This window comes from Necator americanus, chromosome II (assembly GCF_031761385.1).
Source record: "Necator americanus strain Aroian chromosome II, whole genome shotgun sequence".
In the NCBI taxonomy this organism is placed as follows: domain Eukaryota; kingdom Metazoa; phylum Nematoda; class Chromadorea; order Rhabditida; family Ancylostomatidae; genus Necator; species Necator americanus.
This window is the reverse complement of record NC_087372.1, coordinates 22,572,198-22,592,551: the sequence shown is the minus strand read 5'-3', so window position 1 is coordinate 22,592,551 and position 20,354 is coordinate 22,572,198. Positions and strand designations below refer to the sequence as shown.

Here is a 20,354-nt window from a genome sequence, read left to right as displayed (position 1 = left end):
TCCTGAGCGTGACTCAAACAAGTGGTCCTAACGCGAGCAGATCTTGTTACCGTATTTGAAAGAATCTCTGTCCTCATTCATTTGCCTTGGCCTGCTTCGTACTGTTTGAGTATTCTTTTCATTAGTATTGAGTTTGGATCTATTTGGGAGGGTTCTGCTTTGTAAGCTATGTGCTGTTCACTTCTTATTGATTCATGTCTGCCAAGGTGGATTTGTTGGTGGTGGTCGTTGCGAGTCCCTTCTTTTTTCTGTGGAGCTGTGATAGTGAAGATTCATGCTTGTATGGATGTTGCTTTATTAAGGGTCAACTATGCCTCGAATTAAGACGGTGCATTCGAAGGTGACGAAATCTCCACGCCGCCCGTTCGAAAAGGAACGTCTGGATCAGGTAGGACGAGTTCTTTGGTCGTGATTTTTTTGATATATATACTTATACAGTATATGTCGGCTTTTACGTTTTCAATATGGGAAACACGCATTCGACCTTTCTACAGTCTTGTAGAGAGATATTGTGGATTAGCTGTTCATGATTTGAGATAATCATATCTAGTTTTAAAGCTGGTTCAAGTTCACTCTGGGTGCTTGTTTTTTACTTTCTCAGATTTCTTTTCTTTCACAAAACTTCTCTTTTCTCAGATGTAGCAAATAGGAACCTCTTTACGTGTTCTGTCTTCGCTTGCTTCTTTTTTTGGTTTGGGTCTTGTTGATGAGTGCTAGAAGTTTTGACCAGGCATGGCAGTTGCTGATGTGAGCTATGTTCTTTTCTCTGCAAGACTTTTGCTATATCCGGTAGTAATAAGTAATGTAGTAGCGATAGTAATAAAGTATTTATATTATATTATTACTTATTACCACTATTATATTATTACTTATATTATTACTTATATTATTATATTATTATTACTATTTATGACGACCAGTAGGAGTGAGATCATATTATCGCGACGTACATTGTGCGAATATGATAGCTTGGAAAGTAATCTTCACAAACAAGCCGTGCAGGAAGTGGAGCTTTTATAATACTCCGCATCTCAGATTGTCACAGACTCTGCACACTGTTTCCGCGAATTCGTAGTGTCTAGCTAAGACGGCTGAAGAGTGATTTTCTAAACCATTCCAACCATGGTTTCAGTTTCATCCCTTTCACGACTTTTTGAGCACCTAATTTCAGGTTGTGCTTTGTATCATAGGCGACTGGTGTCGATGCTGGGTTTCTGCAGCGCTTAAAGACCGCATATCAGGAAACTGACGATGTTGATGTTTCTGTGACAAATAGAGAATTCGAAGTGTAGATTACGAGTGTAAGCGTGCCTCCACTCATTTCTCTCTAATCGTGTTAAAAAAGAAGGTGTGGGAACTGCTTCAGTTCCTACGAGGTACGTTAGGACGTGCCACTCTTGCATACAATCCGGTTTCCTCAGCATCCTGTTCATTGGTTTTTCTTAGAGGTAGCGCATCGCGAACTTGACGTAGTACGGAAACCCCAAGCAACCTGTAGAGTTTGAGTTGTAGATTACGGAACACAGCTTGGTTTCGCTAACTTCCCTCACCGTCGCTAAAAAGGCGGTGTTCTAGGAAAATTAGTTGGGTGGACATTCAGTGGCGACCTTATTTCTGGGCGCTCTACTTCACCTTTTCTCTTAGTAACTTTAGCTTGTTTGTTATAGATCTTCTAAGATAAATGTTTAGGCCTTACGCCCCCGACTGATTTAGTCATTTGCATCCAGGAATAAGGGTGCCACTGTGTGCGCTCTCCAACTACATTTTAAAGGCGTTCTTTTCCACGAGATAAGTCTGAGCGCACTACCCTTGTGCTTGCTGTGTCTACGAGCGAGCGGCCGAAGATCAATGATGCGTCCTCACCAGCTTATTCAAGTAAAAGCAATGAATAGACTGCTGGAGGAAGAGGAGCGTGTAAGAGGTCGTGTTCTAGCGTATAACGGAGAAAGGAACGTCGTTTTTAAGACAAATGAAATGAGTGGTTTTAAAGGGTTCCCGTACAACGTCAATTTGGAGATACGCTGGCTTTAAATAGACTGCTCAGGAGAACTTATTGTTTCTTGATCTCATGGTTGCGACACATGCACGAGAGTGGGGCATTCTAACGGACCTCGAGGGGAGAAGAGACGTTTTTTCAGGATGATTAAAGAGAATGAGCGGGACCACGCTCATGCTCATAAAGTAAGCATAAATCCGAATAACTCCAACCCGAACTCTATCTTTCTCCCACAGAGACCCCAACATCGTCTGCCTCGGTTATACGCTGCCTTTCCTTCCCTTTTTCCTTGACATTGTTATGAGGAGTTTTCCTTGACAGGAAGTCTGTTTAGCCTTATCGGCGTATTCTTGAAGTTATAGGGTCATTATTGTTATGGTGAAGGTGATCGCTAAGCCAACAATTCAACTTCAATCACTGTTGCTAAGATATGTGCATGTCATGCCAGCCCTAATCCGATGTGTTTCACAATGTTGCAGTTACGATTCAGTAATCGAAAGACTACCCAGTCTTGGGATCACGTTTAAATCAGTTATCACTAGGGTAGTCTGGAGCGATATTCCTTTCCATGGATAACGAGTCTCTATTTGGCAAATTTTGAAATTTTTTCCTTAAAGTTTATTCTTCTCTACTTCTTCTCTACTTGATTTATGACTCCTTATTGGATTTCATCGTTTTTTAAAGCTTTTTAATTGGTTAGAAGGTTTGGTTAGAAGGTTTCTCATAGTCGACGAAGGTTAGAACAAGTTCTAACCTTCGTCGACTATGAGAAAGCCTTTGACAGCGTAGAAACGGATGCAATACTGTCAGAGGTGGTCGATCAAGGTGTGGACGCGTCATATGTGAGGACATTAGCCAGTTGCTACGAACGATGCACGACTAGGATACAGCTTTTCCACCGCCCTCTCACCATACCCATTGGAAAGGGGGTACGACAAGGCGATACTATATCGCCGAAGCTGTTCACAGCTGCATTGCAGTGGATAATGAAATCACTATCCTGGGAAGAAAGGGGCATACGTGTTGATGGAAGATTTCTTTCGAACCTTCGTTTCGCGGACGGCATCGTTCTCTTTTCGAGCAGTACCAATGAAGCAGAAACGATGCTCAACGAATTGAACGAAGCAGGGAAGAGAATTCGTGCACATTTGATGGTAGTAATTTACATCCGAAATTTGCACATATCCGTGTTTTTGATTCAGGGGTTCCTCAGCTCTATGGAGTTATTCAAGCATCGTGTTGAAGATGGAGTTCACCATTTATTTTTCGAGCTCTTTTTTACAGAAAAGAGACAGTATTTTGGCTTTTTAGTTGTGCTATTTTTTGGATTTTCTGTTTTGTTTACTTCACGCTCAATTCCTATAGTTGATACTGTGGCTAGGCTATAATTGATATCTGTGTCGAAACTAAAAAGTATATTTTCTTATCTTAAGAAAACTTGAGGTTTTGAATTGGGGGATTAAAGGCAGCATACCACGAATCTGAGGTGGTGCGGATTTCAGGTGGAGTATCCGTAAATAGGGTCTGAGATTTGGAGACGGAGTAGTTCGTTCATCTCTCCCTGCATCACTGCAAATAGCCGCCTCCAGAATGCTGTTTTTCGACGCTATCTATTGCGATGCTCAACCCCTTGCGTCGCCTCCGCCCTGCAATACGTCGAAAATCAATTCGGACTGCCCCGATAGACAGTAAGGGACGCTTCGCGTGTAAGGGTGGCGCGCTGCAATAGGAGCCATCGTACAAAACAGCATTCAGGGGTGGGCTGTTTGCAGTGATTTAGGGAGAGATGAGCGGAACCACCCCGGTCTCCATAACCTACGACCCCGTATACGGATACTCCACCTGAAATCCGTACCACCCCAGATTCGTGGTATGCTGCCTTTAAATTGGTCAGTTTCAAAATTTATTTGAAAAATCACCAGTGATTTGAGTGGTTCCTCTTGAAACCCCCAAGTGCTATTTTTCATCAATCTTGGAATTTTAAGCCTTTTTTGTTGCTAATTTTCAAATAGTTGATATTTCATGCATTTATTACAAAAAAAAAAATTACGTTTGGTTCTTTGGAACATCAAGAACCCATTTTTTCTGCCGTTGTAGGTCCTTCCTGCCGCCATAGATCCATCTTGCGCTTTGCTCTACGTAAGAACCGACTTTTGATTCCGTCTATTTCTTCCTAATTGCCGTAAAAAACAGCCCGGAAGATACGGCTTCAGGCGTCCTGGCGCACTATTTTCTACAGAGAGTTCGACTGGAGCGCGCCAGCCCTGTGCGGCGCCGCATCTTCCGGGCCGTTGTTTACGGCAATTAGGAAGAAATGGACGGAATCAGCTCCCTCTCCATAGTCTCCCATCCCGTATACGAATACTCCACCTGAAATCCTTACCACCTCATATTCGTGGAGTGATGCCTTTAACGAGGATGGTCGTCCTTGAATACAGCTTTGCCCAAACCTTCTCCAACCTACAGCAAGAGCTCGCACAGAATCCATACGTTCGTTACAGTTCCATATCCATATCTTGGCGTTCTGGGTGAACTACCGAGCGACCCGAGTACCTCAAGTCGACAACATCCGGCAGTTCAGCATAACACAATGGATTGTTAACAGTTGCCAAAAAATACTACGAATGCGCATCAACCACACTACTTTTTTTGAGCGGCCTTTGCTGACGATGTGAGCGCGGAGTCAGTGTAGCCTCCACTTGCGCTGTTTTTGAAAGTCGGTCCTTTGAAGTTTCGGTGGCAAACGCAAAAATTACATTTTACTTTTCTTGACTAGTGACCTTCTGTCTTTAAATTTCATTCTTTTTTCCAGGAGTTGAAACTTATTGGAGAGTTTGGTTTGAAGAACAAACGTGAGGTCTGGCGTGTCAAGTACACTTTAGCTAAGGTCCGCAAAGCTGCTCGAGAATTGCTCACTTTGGAGGAGAAAGACCCAAAGCGATTGTTCGAAGGAAACGCACTTCTTCGTCGTCTTGTTCGCATTGGAGTGCTTCCAGAAGATCGTATGAAGCTGGATTACATCCTTGGTTTACGTGTCGAGGACTTCCTAGAGAGGCGTCTTCAGACTCAAGTTTTCAAACTTGGATTGGCAAAATCGATCCACCATGCTCGCGTCCTTATCAGGCATAGTCACATCCGGTGAGTTCCTATTTCGCCAACTTGTTAGGCTTTGTACTACTCGACCGGTCTCGAGGTCTTCCTTGACATGCAGTGCAGAATTGTTCTGATGGATGTAATGTTCAACAATTTAAAATACAATGTTGCAGTTCTTGTTACCACTTTTTTCTGCTGCGTGACCCCATTAAGACAATCCACAGAATATCATTGGATTAAGATTATCTACTGCGTTTGAGTAGAATCCTCACCCATTTGTGCATATTTTTGTAGCGAGAAAACGGAATCTAATATATAGTCTGCTGCAGAATAATTGAGCTAATGCTTAGTACGAATGATTGTTGAAGAAATCAGGGCAATGGTAATGGGAACGAGCAAGCTAAATGGTGTCTCAAGCACATCAACTTCTCTCTTAAAGGCATCACCCCACGAATCTGAAGTGGTGCAGATTTCAGGTAGAGTATTCGTATACAGGATGGGAGACTACGGAGAGGGAGGCGATTCCGTCCATTTCTTGCTAATTGCCGTAAAAAACGGCCCGGAAGATGCGGCGCCGCACAAGACTGGCTCGCTCCAAGCGAACCTGCTGTACAAAATGGTGCGCTAAGCCGTATCTTTCGGGCCTCAGATTCGTGGGGTGATGCCTTTAATGAACTCGGCCATCTTAAGCAGAGATTCAGAAAAGTTTGGAAACATTAATGAAGAACAGATAGATGACACCAGAAGTGAGTGAAAGTGCAAGATCTGAGTAAATAGAAAGTAGCTTTAACGGTGCAGTCTGTTCGGTAGTAGAAAGAAGCAAAGGATAACAGTGGATATAGCGGAGCTTGGAAGTTGTTCATATTGCAGTGAGTGCGCGCTAGTGAGGAAACTATCAAAGTTTCGAGGATTTATTGTTTTCACTATTGCAGTCTCGGATAATGACTGGAATCACATGACAGTGTTAATAAACAAGAAAAAAAAGGAAGAAAGACGGATTCTTTCTGGCAAGGTTAATAGTAACAATTTTCTTCGAGTGTTCCATTCTCTTCCCGCTTCTTTCTGAGTTTAACTTATTCTTTCTGCTTAAGTAATTCAACAACTTCAACTTCGAATCAAGTAACTAAGCTTCAGAATTTTTCAGGTAGCTAATACCATGGAGTTATGTAGGTTAGTAAGAATTTTCGTTCATTATGGGTAATATAGGCAGATATTTGAATCAGTTGATGCTGCGATACTGATTTTCTGGTGACTTCCAGCTATGCTATGTGGGATTCTAAAATGCCTAGAAAATGAGAATGAGAAGAAAATTAACTGAGCGCTCAAACAGCTTCCTCGCACTACTTGTGTTTACACAAGCCTATAGCCTGTCTCTGTTTTGAACCGGATGAATGGAATGCCCCCAGATTAAAGCAGAACAGAGGAGAGAGTGAGATGAAGCACAGAATGAGCGTGCAGCACTGCAGACGCTTCGAAATGAACACATTCAACGTCGACTATGTATTGCTTTCTTTCATCTAGCACATACTGATGTTTTGTTTCAGTGTCCGCCGTCAAGTTGTTGATGTACCATCATTCATTGTTCGGCTGGATTCGCAGAAACACATTGATTTCTCACTGAAGTCGCCCTTCGGAGGTGGCCGTCCTGGACGTGTGAAGAGGCGCAATATGAAAAAGGCCGAAGAAGGGGAGGGATCTGGGGACGACGAGTGATTTGTTATTGTTTCATCATAAATCGTTATTGTTACTTTCTCGAACCAATTAGTTGTGATTAACAGTACTGAGCATATAACCGATAGGTTCGGAGACCCTCCCCAGGTGAAGGGGGTTTAGCTCATGGGGTGCAGCTCTAGTGAAGGGGTCCTTTCGCCAACCGCCCAAAAGTGAAGGAGGTCCCTTCCCCAACCGTTCAAAAGTGAAGAGGATCGAACACCGGCTCCGACTATCGCATCTATGCTTGAGCTGCTCTCCATGTGCTAGACCATTTCAACTGAGCAAGGTCTCCCTATCGAACCTATGGTACCGAGAACATGAACAAGCGGAGAATAAAGACGTACCGATGGTAAGCGTGCAAGACATGGTAAAAAGAAGGTTCCTCTTGTCTGAATTATCAGTAATGGTAAGGTTTAGTAGGAGTGGTGGTCATTTACGTAAAGCTAAAACCCTACTATTTTTTTTATTACTTTTTTGGTAGATGAAGAGAAGGGATTGTGAGGAGCCCAAGAAGGCGAAAGGTGATGTCTCTGAAAGAGGGTTTGTGTATGAAGTTCCATGAAAATGTACGCATAAATTAGGTAGTTAGGGATTAGAAGATGATTGGTTGAAGTTTGATTAGAAGATTCAACCACCACGGAACCACATCAAAATTCGTTACTCGAATATTTGCTTTGGATGTTCGAACGACTGAATTTTCGTTTTTTATTCATCACTAAGGATATCCGAATTGTGAGACATCAATTAGATCCGTCCAAAGTGCAGATACTCTTTTGCAGTTGAACAACTAAACGATGCATTGGTTTATAGGTGGTTGAGCCTTGCTTGTTTAAAGCACTTTTATTTCACTCATTCTCATATCATTGCTTACTACCGTACTGGTTCTGCTCATTCGGTGGTTCCTTTGATGGAGATCGGACGTATAATCTATATGGCGAAAACCTTCACGACGTAATAAGCGACTGTTCAGTGGTAAACTGCATTAAAAACAGAATAATGTGGTAATGGCGATGCATTGCGGCACAGTCGCAGAAAATGTTACGTTATGAAAGCGGTACGGCCAGTCCCACAACTGTCAAGTGCGTCAATGAGGAGCTTTGGCGTAAGGCACAATAACCCCTACTGACTATTTTTGACGGATATTGCGGTTTTAGAAGTATAAATACACGACGTGCGTAAAATATGACGTGGAGAGCTGTTAGGAGATGAAGAGTGGGATCTTCTTTTCATATCTTTCTCCGGTTTAATTGGGTTTAGAATCACGTCTGGTGCACGTGCAGGTCATGCTCTTAAACACAGTGAAGGAAACAGTTAGTCCAGTGGATGACGTTTAGCAAAATGAAGGGAAGAGAACACAAGTTATTTGCCACGCATACAAAAGCAAGAAATGGCCCTCATTCAGCCCATCTACTTGCCTCATGGTCCGATAAGGAGGTACAAAACGATAACATACTCGTTGTGAATCGTTATGTCCCGTGATTAAAACGGAAGGAAGATCGACGCACAGTACCGTTGCATGATTTCCCTCGCTGTACACCGAATGCCGCGTGAGTGAGTTCGAGTGTTGGCTCGTTCACAAAGACCGAACGTAGTTGCCACGGACTTCGCTATTACGTCTTCGGTAGCGGTTATGCCTATCTGAACAGAATATGCTTGCTTAGCTACGCTGGTCCACGCAAGTCATTGTTTAGAGCCAGCATGCGTTCTTAAACCTCAAACGATCCAAATTAAAGTGGAACGCATTGGCGCATCCCATGTGAGTTGACACCATAGACATTATCCTTTATCCTTAATCTAGAAATCATACCGAAAAGATCCTTTTATAGGGTACATTGCGCGCAATCAACTGGAGGCAGGGTCAAGCGTATAGTTGGGGAAAATCCCTCCTAAAAACGACCTAAAAGTCCGGTGTATAGCAGCAGTTAAGGAGTCAGAGACGAAGGGGATGCACAAAGGAATTCTACCTTCACGTGGGATCCTCACTGTGTTGTTCGTAGTTCGAGATTGGGTATTAGATTTCAATCTCAAGTAACCGTTTGAACTAGCTATACTTGTGAGTCCCTCTGCACTTTGCTGTTGCTGTTTTGACTATATTTCGGATAATTGCCTTTTTCATGCCATTAGGATGGGCTGACTTTGCGTTTATCAATATGTTTTTCGAGCTTTCCTTGCGATATCATTTCACACTTGCAATGCCAAAGTGTAGTTTTATTTGAGCACTCAAATAAGGCAGCCAACCATCTTTTGGTTGTTCTTGAGTGAGTTTTATGTACTGCGATCGTTCACTCAGAATTCTAAAGCATTCGTCCATTTCGGATTGCGTTGATCTTATAATGAAGCAATCATCGATATAACGGCAGTACATCTGTGGAAGACGTTCTATCACTGGTTCTTCTACTCTGCCCACAAACGGCAAGAACTGGAGCAAGCCTTTGGCCCATAGCAAGTCCTCTTATTTGAGAGAAATATTTTCCTAACCATTTAAAAATATTGCGCTGGAGGCACTCGTTGATCAGGATCATTATGCGTTGCTTGTTTAGACCTTTGTTACAGTCTGGTTAAAACGTATAAGCATTCAAGTAACGACCTACGCTCAATGTCAGCAGAGACATATAAAATATCGATGATTGCTTCATTGTAAGATCAACGCAATCCGAAATGGACGAATGCTTTAGAATTCTGAATGAACGATCGCAGTACATAAAACTCACTCGAGAACAACCAAAAGATGGTTGGCTGCCTTATTTGAATGTTCAAATAAAACTACACAATGGCATTGCAAGTGTGAAATGGTATCGCAAGGAAAGCTCGAAAAACATACTGATAAACGCAAAGTCAGCCCATCCTAATGGCATGAAAAAGGCTACTATCCGAAATATGGTCAAAACAGCAACAGCAATGTGCACAAGGGACAGAGAACGGGAGGAATCACTAAAACTAGCCACAAGCATAGCTAGTTCAAACGGTTACTCGAGATTGAAATCTAACACCCAATCTTGAACTACGAACAACACAGTGAGGATCCCACGTGAAGGTAGAATTCCTTTGTGCATCCCCTTCGTCTCTGACTCCTTAACTGCTGCTATACACCGGACTCTTTTACGAGCACAGCTGCAAGATGATGTGTTGGTGAATATCCCAAACGACAGCATCAAGCGACAATTAGTTCGCAATAGATTCTACGATAGGCAATGCGTGTCAGAATGTTGCGTGGTTTGTCCATTCGGTAAGGCCGGTGATTGCGCGAACATCGTTATTTACCAAATAGAATGCCTAACGTGCAAGGCCATTTATATTGGAGAAACTGGAAGGATGCTGAACGTGCGTATCAAGGAACATTTGGCTGGAAAAAGGCGAGGGAGTTCGATGACACCGTTAGGGCGCCACGAAAATGATAAGCATGATGGAAATGAGTTTGAAACAAAATGTACAATATTAACGCACGAGAAAGAAATATCTGCTAGCAATGCATTGGAAGCATTCTGGATTTCCGTCAGGAATCCGTCCATGAATAACAAAAATGAGTGCTTATCAATTACCAATGACTTTTTGCCGTTCGTAACACTCTGTGAGCTATAAGATTGTCCCACACGCAGTTCCTTAACGTTATCCACACACCAGTACTTAAGGATACTGCACACTGGGTAGATCTCATTCGCCTTGGTGACAGTCTTTAAGGACGCGGTGGTTTACCAACCCCGCTAGTCGGTGAAACTGGTCAGTTGTTCTCCTTTTAAGGTCTTGTGTGGTGTACTTGGAAAAACATCGGAGGTTGGCGAGGAGAGGGAGGAGTTTGATGGGATATGCATGGTATCAAAGACCTCGAACAATTTTCAGGCCTTTGAAAAAGACGAGTTTGTCGAAACGTCAGGCCAATAAAGAAGTTTCACCTAAACCTCGTTGGCATAACAAGAAAACATAAATACACTATCAAGTGCCGAGGTTTCAAGAAGAGAGGACTTGGAGATTATATATGTACCAGTCTGAACGTCCGGCTAAAGCCGGACTTCAGACTTTCTGGGCTGTTTGCTTCGCTCGCCTTCACTGATCAACGGAAATTAATATTAGTGTTATTAGTTCCATGAAATTGGACTCCAACAATCTTTCTTCTTTTTTTATATTATAACTATAAGCGAAATATTTCATAGTCTTCTTTCTAAACGCGTCAGTTCTACATTTGGAGTACATTCGAACTTCAGCTTCAAACACTCCTTATCAATATATTATAGACAAAATTTAAAAGTATCACGCGAAATATGGGTTTTTCTCCTGTTTTCTATAAACAGTTATCAAAGAATGATGTTTCGGCATAAAATGACGTGAAGGACATCATCTTACTGATAAAGATAACGTTCCACGTCAGATCACATAAACATCTTGCTACTATTTAAGCACCCGTTTGCATGCGTGTTTCCACTTTCTGAGAGCGGCATGCTACCAACTTGAGGCGAACGAAGAAGGAAATGAACACACGGATGAGTCATATAGGGTGTAAAGAAAAGCGCCAGTGGCCACGGCTTTGAAACGGCTGCATCCATCTATCTTTTGCGTCATGCAAACGAAGTTATTGCGCACTATTTCGACGCCGGTGGACCTCTCGCACGTCATTCCATAGGTATCTGGCGCCGGCGCGCCAGTGTAACCCCTGTGGACTGGACCCGTCGCACCCTTTCTACAGGTATCTGGCGCCGACGCACCAATCCGACACCGCAGGACCCGTTGCAACCCATTTTATAGCTATATGACCATAGCGCACCAATCCGACGCCGGGTGGACCCGTCGCACCCCCTTTTTCGAATTTCGTGACACACAGACAAACACACACACACACACACACACACACACACACACACACACACACACACACACACACACACACACACACACACACACACACTAAGCTCGTTATTATATATCATGATATATATTGTAATACAGCGATATTAATAGAATAAGTAGTAACCAGAAATCATATGCTCATGTTAATTATATGTTCAAGATGCCGTGTGATGTGTGCCAGGTGAAAGAAGATCAAGAATAACATTTGAGTTAGAAAAGCATTCTCCCTCTCGATGGACTGATCTAGGCAAGGTTAGAATTTTGTGTTTGATTTTCTTTAGAATTTCTGTAATGATGTGTGTACCAGGTAGCTGGTATGGAGACGTGGAACAGCGCAGTGAGAAGACAACAGAGGAAAATGTTTACACATATAATAAATTTAATAAATGGTATTAAGCTTCTATTTCGAGCAGCAAAGACCTCGAGCGGAGAGACTGCTCGATTAATTCTAGATTTTCCTGGACATCACGGTCACGATTTCTTTGCCGTTTCACGGCGCAAGTCTGAGCAGAAATAATGATAATAGCAGAAAACATCGAATTTCAAAAAGCTCACAAATAGACTGGAAAAAAGCGCTTGCAAGAAAAAACCCTTTCCAGTAGCGCGATGAGCGTAACCAAAACAAGAAATCCGAGTACTGCGAAAAGAAGTGTGGAGGATTGATCTGAGAGTGCAACTGTCGTCGTCGTCGTCTTAGGTTGAGAAGTGAGCCATGCATCTCTCAACTTTTTCTTCTTTGCCAGCAACTCGGCTGAAGGTTTTGGTTCGGAGTTAATTTCTTTAAAACGGATGAAGCTCTCCTCAGAAGAAAAGGTGGAAATATTGTGGTACATCTGTAAATACTGCAATTAGTGTATAAATAGATCCAATAAATGTTTATCATTAGGCGAGAAGATTAAAAGACGTGTCAAGATAATGAAGAAGGACTAACTAGAAGGCAGTCAGATTGTCGAAGATGCTACTACCGGTATATATGTAGGCATATAATTTAAAAAGATAAGTGAGCTCTAAATGTGTATTCGGCAACACAATTGTACTGTTTGACATTGATAAAGAGATGGTCAAAAGTTCGATCCCCGTCTGAACCATTATTTTTGCAAAACGAAAAAACAGCTGGAAAAGAAGGAGAACACCTTTTAAAGCGATTTTCACACTATTTACAATTATTAACAAACAATTTTACTCATCGGCAATGAAAATGAACGGATGAGAGTTCGATCCCCGCCGGAATCTAGATTTTTGCAAAACCGAAAAAAAATCACTGTGGAAGACATTTCACCGGCAGTTTTTTTCAAATTGTATTCAGACCACTGTTTGCCACATTCAAGTTTTATACAGAGGTTATTCTAGCGATTAGAACCAGGTCTTAATTGGAAATTACTGCTAGACTGGTCGGATTTTGTTACTTTGAAATAAACATGAATAACTCACTAACGAAGAGAAATAGGAAGATAAAGCTGGCTGTGTTGTGTAGAGGAAGATTTGCGCTACAAAATGCTTGGGGAATCTTTTGCAGGGACTCTCTGGTTTTCTTGAAACCTAGTTGAGAAAAAGTTGAGGAATTTGGCATTTTTCTCAACTTTTTCCCAACTAGCTTTTTATAGACGAAAACTACCTTCAAAAAAGTAAAAATAAATTATGACAACAAAAATCTTCCTCTACAACATGCTGCGAGCCGAATTCGTCTATATAAACTAAGAGCTGAGTTATGGAAATTTGTTTGAAGTCACACAAATTTCGACGTGTTGCCGAAAATCTGAGATTTCGCTTTTTTTCCCGTTGCGAGGATACGGTAGCGCCGTTAAAAAATTCGACCCCATATTCGGATAGAGCATCAAGGAAAACCGTTAGCTGCAAATTTTGTAGGTGTTCTGGTTCTCTCAAAAGCTAGTTGAGAAAAACTTGAAAATTTGAGGCAAAAATTGGGATTTTTCTCAACTAGGTTTCAAAAAGACTAGGAGAGCTAGAGCAACCGAACTTTGTAAAAATATAGAGCAAATCTCTCTCTACAGATCGCAGCCAGCTTTATTGCATAAAGTTCACTTTGAGCGTAGATATTCAGAAACTTGTGGAACCCACTTTGTACTAATTTTAACCCTAATTACGCCTGTAGATGTCTTTTTTTCGCTCAGTAGCAGCATCAAAATTGCTTTTTCGACTGAAAGTAAGAAGTTCGTCACCGTAAGATCAGAAATGTGCTCTTTAAATTCTTTTACGCCAAATGCAAAAATTAGCACCTTTGTAGTGATTGATCCCTGACCATCACAATAGAAAGGGCGCGGCATCTCGTTGAGCTATCCAATATTATTACGTCGTCAGCATCAGCCCTATTTCAACAGAGTGTGTAATGGCCAATTCTATTTTATCACATCACAACATTATCACTTTATTTATTATGCATCACATTTATTCAAGATTTCAATTGTTTTGGTTTGTGCCACCGAAGCGACTCCGACGTCATCAAGCATAAGTTAGAGCAGCAAAAAAAAAATGTTAAGTCGTCCATCTTCAAGATTAGCTCAAAAAGCGCAGTAATTTCATTATCAGGATTATGAAGAATAAGTTTTTTAAAAACCATTTTGTGGTTTGTGTACCCTCTTTTTAGCTTAACTATTTATGCTACAATAGTCTTCCTCAACCGCAACCGCAAGTCTTCTTCAATCGTTTATTCAAATATTAAACGAATTTATTTTGAACTCAAGTACTGAATATGCATCATTGACGCTTTTTCTTCCTTGAGACATCTCTTCCATTTTTTTAATCGCAGATATCGGGGCCTGAAAAAAAAACCTTAGAATACGTTTCAGTTGTCCTCCTTCAAGTTACAGCACTACGTCTGAAAAAAGCAGTTTTCACTTCTGTTTTTCTGGTGAATGTTGTATACATAAATTATACTAAATTTTGTACGCCTTAATATATGTTTATTTTAAATCGACAACCCCGTCTTCCTTTTCTCTTTGCTCCTCACATTTCTTTCTGATTTTCCGACCCCTGGTTTAATTTTTTCTCAATTTTCCGACCCCCTCTTACGACTCCCCCCCCCCCCCCCCGTGATCCGACACCCCTCTTACGACCCTCTGTTGAGGAATTCTCAATACATGCTTGACCCAGTCTGGAGGATGCATTCTTGAAAGGATGCGTGGTGCACTAGTGCTCACTTTAGTGGCATCTTAATTTTGCTTCCACTGAGTGACAGGTATGTTTACAAGCGCAGACAAGAAGTCTAACTTGTTTTGTTGCGAAGGTATTCGGCGCTCGTTTCACAGTGAATGTATGTGAACCACAGTTCATAACACATTATGCCTATTTTGGGAGGTAAGAAACCGATATTTCAGCAATTTGTATGCACCTGTAGCTTCCAGATAGCTGGTCCACTTGCTTGTGATATGGAATCCAAAAACATACTCCGGACTTTTTACCAACATGTCACGCAAACAGTCAAGCATTAAAGGCATCACACCACGAATCTGAGGTGGTGCAGATTTCAGGTGGAGTATTCGTATACGGGATGGGTGACTACGGAGAGAGGGGTGATTTCGTCTATTTCTTCCTAATTGCCGTAAAAAATGGCCCGGAAGACCGCCGCACAGGGCTGGCGCGCTCCAGTCGAACTCCCTGTAGAAAATAGTGCGCCAGGACGCCTGAAGCCGTATCTTCCGGGCTGTTTTTTACGGCAATTCGGAAGAAATAGACGGAATCATCCCTTCCCCCTCCCCTCTCCATAGTCTCCCATCCTGTATACGAATACTCCACCTGAACTCCGTACCACCTCAGATTCGTGGAGTGATGCCTTTAAGATGACTTCTCTCTGATCCTGCAGTAATCTCATTACCTGAATTGCTCATATCCAGGGATAATGATCTCGTAAATAATAACTCGCGTCATTTTACATACGATATTGTTGCAATGATGCAGCGGAGCAGCTCCTTCGCAAATGATTTTATTCTCATTCTCATAGAAGTGCTGTACTAGTGTAATATAGTGCAAGGCACTGACGGAATTCTACCGGTACCGTGAACGATTACGGGAAAATGAAGTATTTTTTCTCAGATTTTGCAATGGCAACTGTAGGGTGTTTGCAATTCAGGTGCTAGAGACCTAAGCTTTTAACACCCTATTTGAACACACCAAGACGGTGGTTTAATGGCATTGTTCATAGCTGGGTCAAAACGAAATGGAGCACGGACAGCTGCGCAAGCGACTGCGCTCGAAACAGTGTGGTGGAGATAGCGGTTGGAATAGAGGTGGAACCTTGGCGAAAGGCAAAGATCGGTGGCAGTAGCAAGGATCCCTACACGATTCCAACCGCTACGCTGGACGAAGTAATGAGTGGGCAGAGCGTTGTTTGCGTGGATTATACAAGGTTTAATCAATCGGTTGCAGAATTGTTCTGTTTGATTACGTTCCGAAGCGACTGAATTTCTCAACCCTGATTGTGAAGTATTCGGCTCACTCCCATTATGGTTGCTAATTTGTTCGCCGTCATCATTTTGTGTGGTTCCTCAACTAAATTTTAGTTTTCATCCTTTGGACAAGGGGTAGTGTACCCGAGTTTTACGCTCATTCTGTCCAAAGTGCATCTGCTCCCATCTGATCGAGCATCATGATATATAATAATGCGCTTAGTCCGTGTGTGTGTGTGTGTGTGTGTGTGTGTGTGTATGTGTGTGTGTGTGTGTGTGTGTGTGTGTGTGTGTGTGTGTGTGTGTGTGTGTGTGTGTGTGTGTGTGTGTGTGTGTGTGTGTGTGTGTGTGTGTGTCACGAAAATACTCCATAATGATGCAAAACTCTGCACCGGTGGGGTACCGAACAGTGACCATGCACTTGCTAGGCGAGCACTCTATCTTTCCACCACTGCCCAGAGATATCTTAACGACTTTGATAAACCAAGTTTTTATCATATTTTAGTGAGTTTAAATAAACTTTTATGTGAATTTACACCGTAGATTGTTATCTTCATCACTACGATGATGATATTCAAGTCATTTCATGTTAGCACACCATTCTGTGCTAATGGTTAAGAACGGAGGGAACTAATAGACGAGCACGCTACCTTTTCACTATTTTCCCAAACCATGCAGATGTGTATGTTGGCTTTGATAAAGCAAGTTAGTTTCTCTCATATTTTAGAGAAGGTAAATAAACTTTTATGTTAAAGTATACTTCCAAATTTGCTAGCTATTATGCTGTATAATAACTGGCTTATTCTGTCACGTGTGTGCATCTCTATATGTATGTGTCTTAGTCAAGCAATTACAAAAAGAGAGGGAGACGAATACTATGAATACGAATATGCGCCGGTGCCAGGAAGCTATAGAGTGGGGAGGAACGGGTTTCACTGCGTCGCTCTGGTGCGCGGGAGCCCCAACGCGGTAGAATGTGTTTCTATGGTCCTTTCGCATATCTGTTTCCCAGCACGTCTACTGATGCTGCTAACATCCTTCAAAAAGAGGAAACACACATGCGAATGGCTGATCAAATGCAATTCATTGTAGCCGGTAGTAGCGACCTGACGTAGGACGTTATTTTTATCACTACGATAGTGATATTCACATCATTCTATGTTAGCACATCATTCTATGCTAACAGTGGAGAAGAGGAGACTCATACTTCGAATGATTTCTCCATATTGTGGAGGTTTGAGAGAAACATAGATGTTAAATTAAGCTGGACTGCTCTCCAAATATAGAACTGAGCGTTTAAGGAAAAACCATAAATTCTTTCATCTAGGCTTAAATTTTCGGGTAAGAAAGATTTAAGAAAGCGTTGATAGAAAAAAGCAATTATAATTCTCTAAAAAGTGTCGCTACTGTTATTTCTGCTATTTCTTATTGATCGGTGAAGGCGAGTGAAGCGAACACCAAAATGAAGCACCAAAATAAGCCTGAAGTCCGGCTTTAGCCGGACGTTCAGGCTGGTTATCAGTATAAATAGCAACATAAATAGATTAGCATAAATCTGAGGTCGTCTGGCTCTGCTATAGCTAACTGCACCTTCGATTTGCTCTATTTCGAGAATTAAATCTTTCTTCTCAGATTTATTCCTGCATTTTTTGTATTCATCCGTTATTTCTTCGTATAGTTTTTGTCTTCTCTCTTCTTTCTCTGTCTTCTCTAATCTGCCTGATACCGCTCCTTAAGAAGACGAACATTTTTCGAAGCTCTCTTCATCTACTGTGGTGTAGTCGGATTTCGCTATGCATTCCTTGTATCAGAGACTGAATTTTTGACCTTTGATGCGCTCAGTACAATTAGTGTTTTATGGAAATGAAGGGCCATATCTTTTTATTGGCTAGACTTGCCAAGTTTTGCTCTCCTGTGATTAGTCAGAGATTTGGCTCCAGGTACTGTGTGCAGGAACGAATTACTCACAACTGAGGTGAGTTACTGTGATTTTTTTTTGGAGATTTAGCTCCAGGTACTTCCTACGGGAGCGATTTCCCAAATGCAGGATAAATCGACTAATTTTGGGTATTTGATTCGATCTGTACTCTTTACCAATACTAATCTCCTCCTGGCCTCAAAGATCTTACTCTTCGATGCGAGAGCATTGGCTTGTTCTAGCCGATGCACCAGACTAGATTGTCAGAGTCAAGCGTGTGATGGGATTTTCCCATCGTGGTCGTAAATGGAGGAGCTTGCAGGGAAAGGGGTCGTAAGGTAGTGTGCGGTAGGCAGTAGTGCATGGAGCCATGATAACCACGACGAAATATTACGTACTATTAGACAATAATATACATAATAAAATATTGCAGCAAATAACATTAAATTATTAGTTAAATTATGAAATTACTATATTTAGATCCACTTTTGTATTTAGTTTCAGGACACTATGGAACCTTCAACTTTCTGTTTTGAAAATGTATAACGTGTTGTGTATAACGTGTAACTATGATACTACGAGGGGTTGACACCCCGCTGAGTCAAATTTTAAAATTAACGAAGAAAAAACTTGAAACTACTTTCAAAAGATGAAGGATTTAATTATAGGCAGTGTTCAGCACTTTAAAAGTGGATTTAATGAAATTCAATTACCAAAAAAGCTGAGATTCTGCGCTCGTTGTTAGATCTCGGAGATCGCGGATAACTTTGTCACGAGAGGACCAAAAGACAGATTTTAGGTAGTTTTTCAGAGAAGATTTATCCTAAACGGTTATATCGGTGTTTCTCCCAGCTCCTAGTCTTTTTGGAATTTTGACTGAACATAATTTGAATTTTTCCCACTTTTTTTTGGATTTATCACAATTAGGTTTTGGGAGAATCAGGTGGTCTTGAAAGGACAAATTTTGCACATAAAGATTTCCTTAGTCCGGGACAAAAATAGCATTTTTTCCATCTTCGTCCCATCAGAATTCCAAAAGGACTAAAAGATGGGAAAAACAGCAATACAACTGTTTTAGGATAAATCTTCTTCTCTAAAGAACTGTCTAAAATTTGCCTTTTGGTCCTCTTATGACAAAGTCATTCGCGATCTCCCAGACCAAACAATGTGCACAGAATCTGAGCTTTTCCGGTCATTAAGTTCCATTAAATCCACTTTTAAACTGCTGAACACTACGTAAAATTAAATTCTCATCTTTCAAAAGTTGTTCCAAGTTTCTAACTCTTTTGCAAGAATTTGACTCAGCGAGGTGTCGAACCTGCGTCATCCCATTGTCATACTGTAGGAACAAAGCGTTGATCTTGTCGATGTACTTTTTTTCGACGTTCCTCTGTAATTCACGTGACTCTTCTCTTTTTTCGTTATGTTATGTCCTCTAATCAGTATTCAAAGATACGTGATTGGTTTCAGAATAAATATAGAATAGAATAAAAATTAAATTATCTCAATAGCAACATTTCAAAAGTATTTCAGCAAATTTAATTCTTCTGCTTCTTTGTATTTCTTCGCTTCTGTCAGCTGTCACCTATCGATTTTCTCATTCGCCATTCATTCCCCAGAAAATTTTGAATTGGGGTTTTAAATACCCTATTTAAACAGACCATGACGGTGGTTCAGAGAATTATTTATTATACAGTAGAGAGGCAGAGGAGCAGTGAAAGTGGACGAAGTAATGAGTGGGCAGAGCGTTCTTTCCTGCACTCGTGTGCGATGTAAAGGATTATGCCACCAAAGAACCGTAACATCGAAGCACATTTTATACAACATCCCTTCACGATCATCGAGGTCGGTGATAAGGTGGCAGTCTTATGCAATTCCTACATTTTACATCTGATTTCCATGGTTCGCTTTTGTTTCTGAATCGGTGAGTCCGGTAAAATATTAGATTTTTCCTACTTTTCATCGAAAAATTCTAGGATTGCGGGGGAGATGTCGATTCTTAGCATACATGCATACAATCAACAAGGAGATGGAAACAAATCTTTACTTCAAACTATGGAATTTGCGTCCAAGCTGAAACAACTATCAAAAGCGAATAATAGCTCACATAAGGCAATATGCTTAGATAAAGGTTTCATTTCCTGAAGATTGTCATTTAAAATGTAGTAGTTAGTCTGGGATAATTTTGTGACCTAGCTTGAAGAATCAGTGAAGGTTTGCGGATGAGGTCAACGTGATATTCTGGGTGACAGATAAATGTGTATTTTTGTGTCTAGTACCACGTTGTTAGTTGGTTTTACATGTACATCACTTGGAATATGGAAGTTGGAAACAATACATAAATCACGGACATTTCTTAAAACCAGAGGTTCTTAAAGCGAATAAAGGAGAT

The 20,354-nt window shown here is 41.3% G+C and overlaps 3 protein-coding genes across 3 annotated transcripts; all 3 read left to right on the top strand.

Moving 5' to 3' along the window:
• Positions 1–310: 310 nt before the first annotated feature.
• RB195_019059 (uncharacterized protein) lies at positions 311–6,802 on the top strand (the record flags this gene model as incomplete). The annotated part of the gene is made up of 3 exons (XM_013448242.2): positions 311–388; positions 4,809–5,134; positions 6,634–6,802. The coding sequence occupies 3 exons, from the start codon at positions 311–313 to the stop codon at positions 6,800–6,802; spliced, it is 573 nt and encodes a 190-aa protein (XP_013303696.2).
• A 2,658-nt stretch (positions 6,803–9,460) lies between these two features.
• RB195_019058 (uncharacterized protein) lies at positions 9,461–12,158 on the top strand (the record flags this gene model as incomplete). The annotated part of the gene is made up of 3 exons (XM_064186746.1): positions 9,461–9,533; positions 11,823–11,893; positions 11,949–12,158. 3 exons carry the CDS (start codon positions 9,461–9,463, stop codon positions 12,156–12,158), a joined length of 354 nt encoding a protein of 117 aa, XP_064042627.1.
• Positions 12,159–19,830: 7,672 nt separating this feature from the next.
• Positions 19,831–20,107, top strand: RB195_019057 (uncharacterized protein; the record flags this gene model as incomplete). The annotated part of the gene is made up of 2 exons (XM_064186745.1): positions 19,831–19,886; positions 19,939–20,107. The coding sequence occupies 2 exons, from the start codon at positions 19,831–19,833 to the stop codon at positions 20,105–20,107; spliced, it is 225 nt and encodes a 74-aa protein (XP_064042626.1).
• Positions 20,108–20,354: the final 247 nt, after the last annotated feature.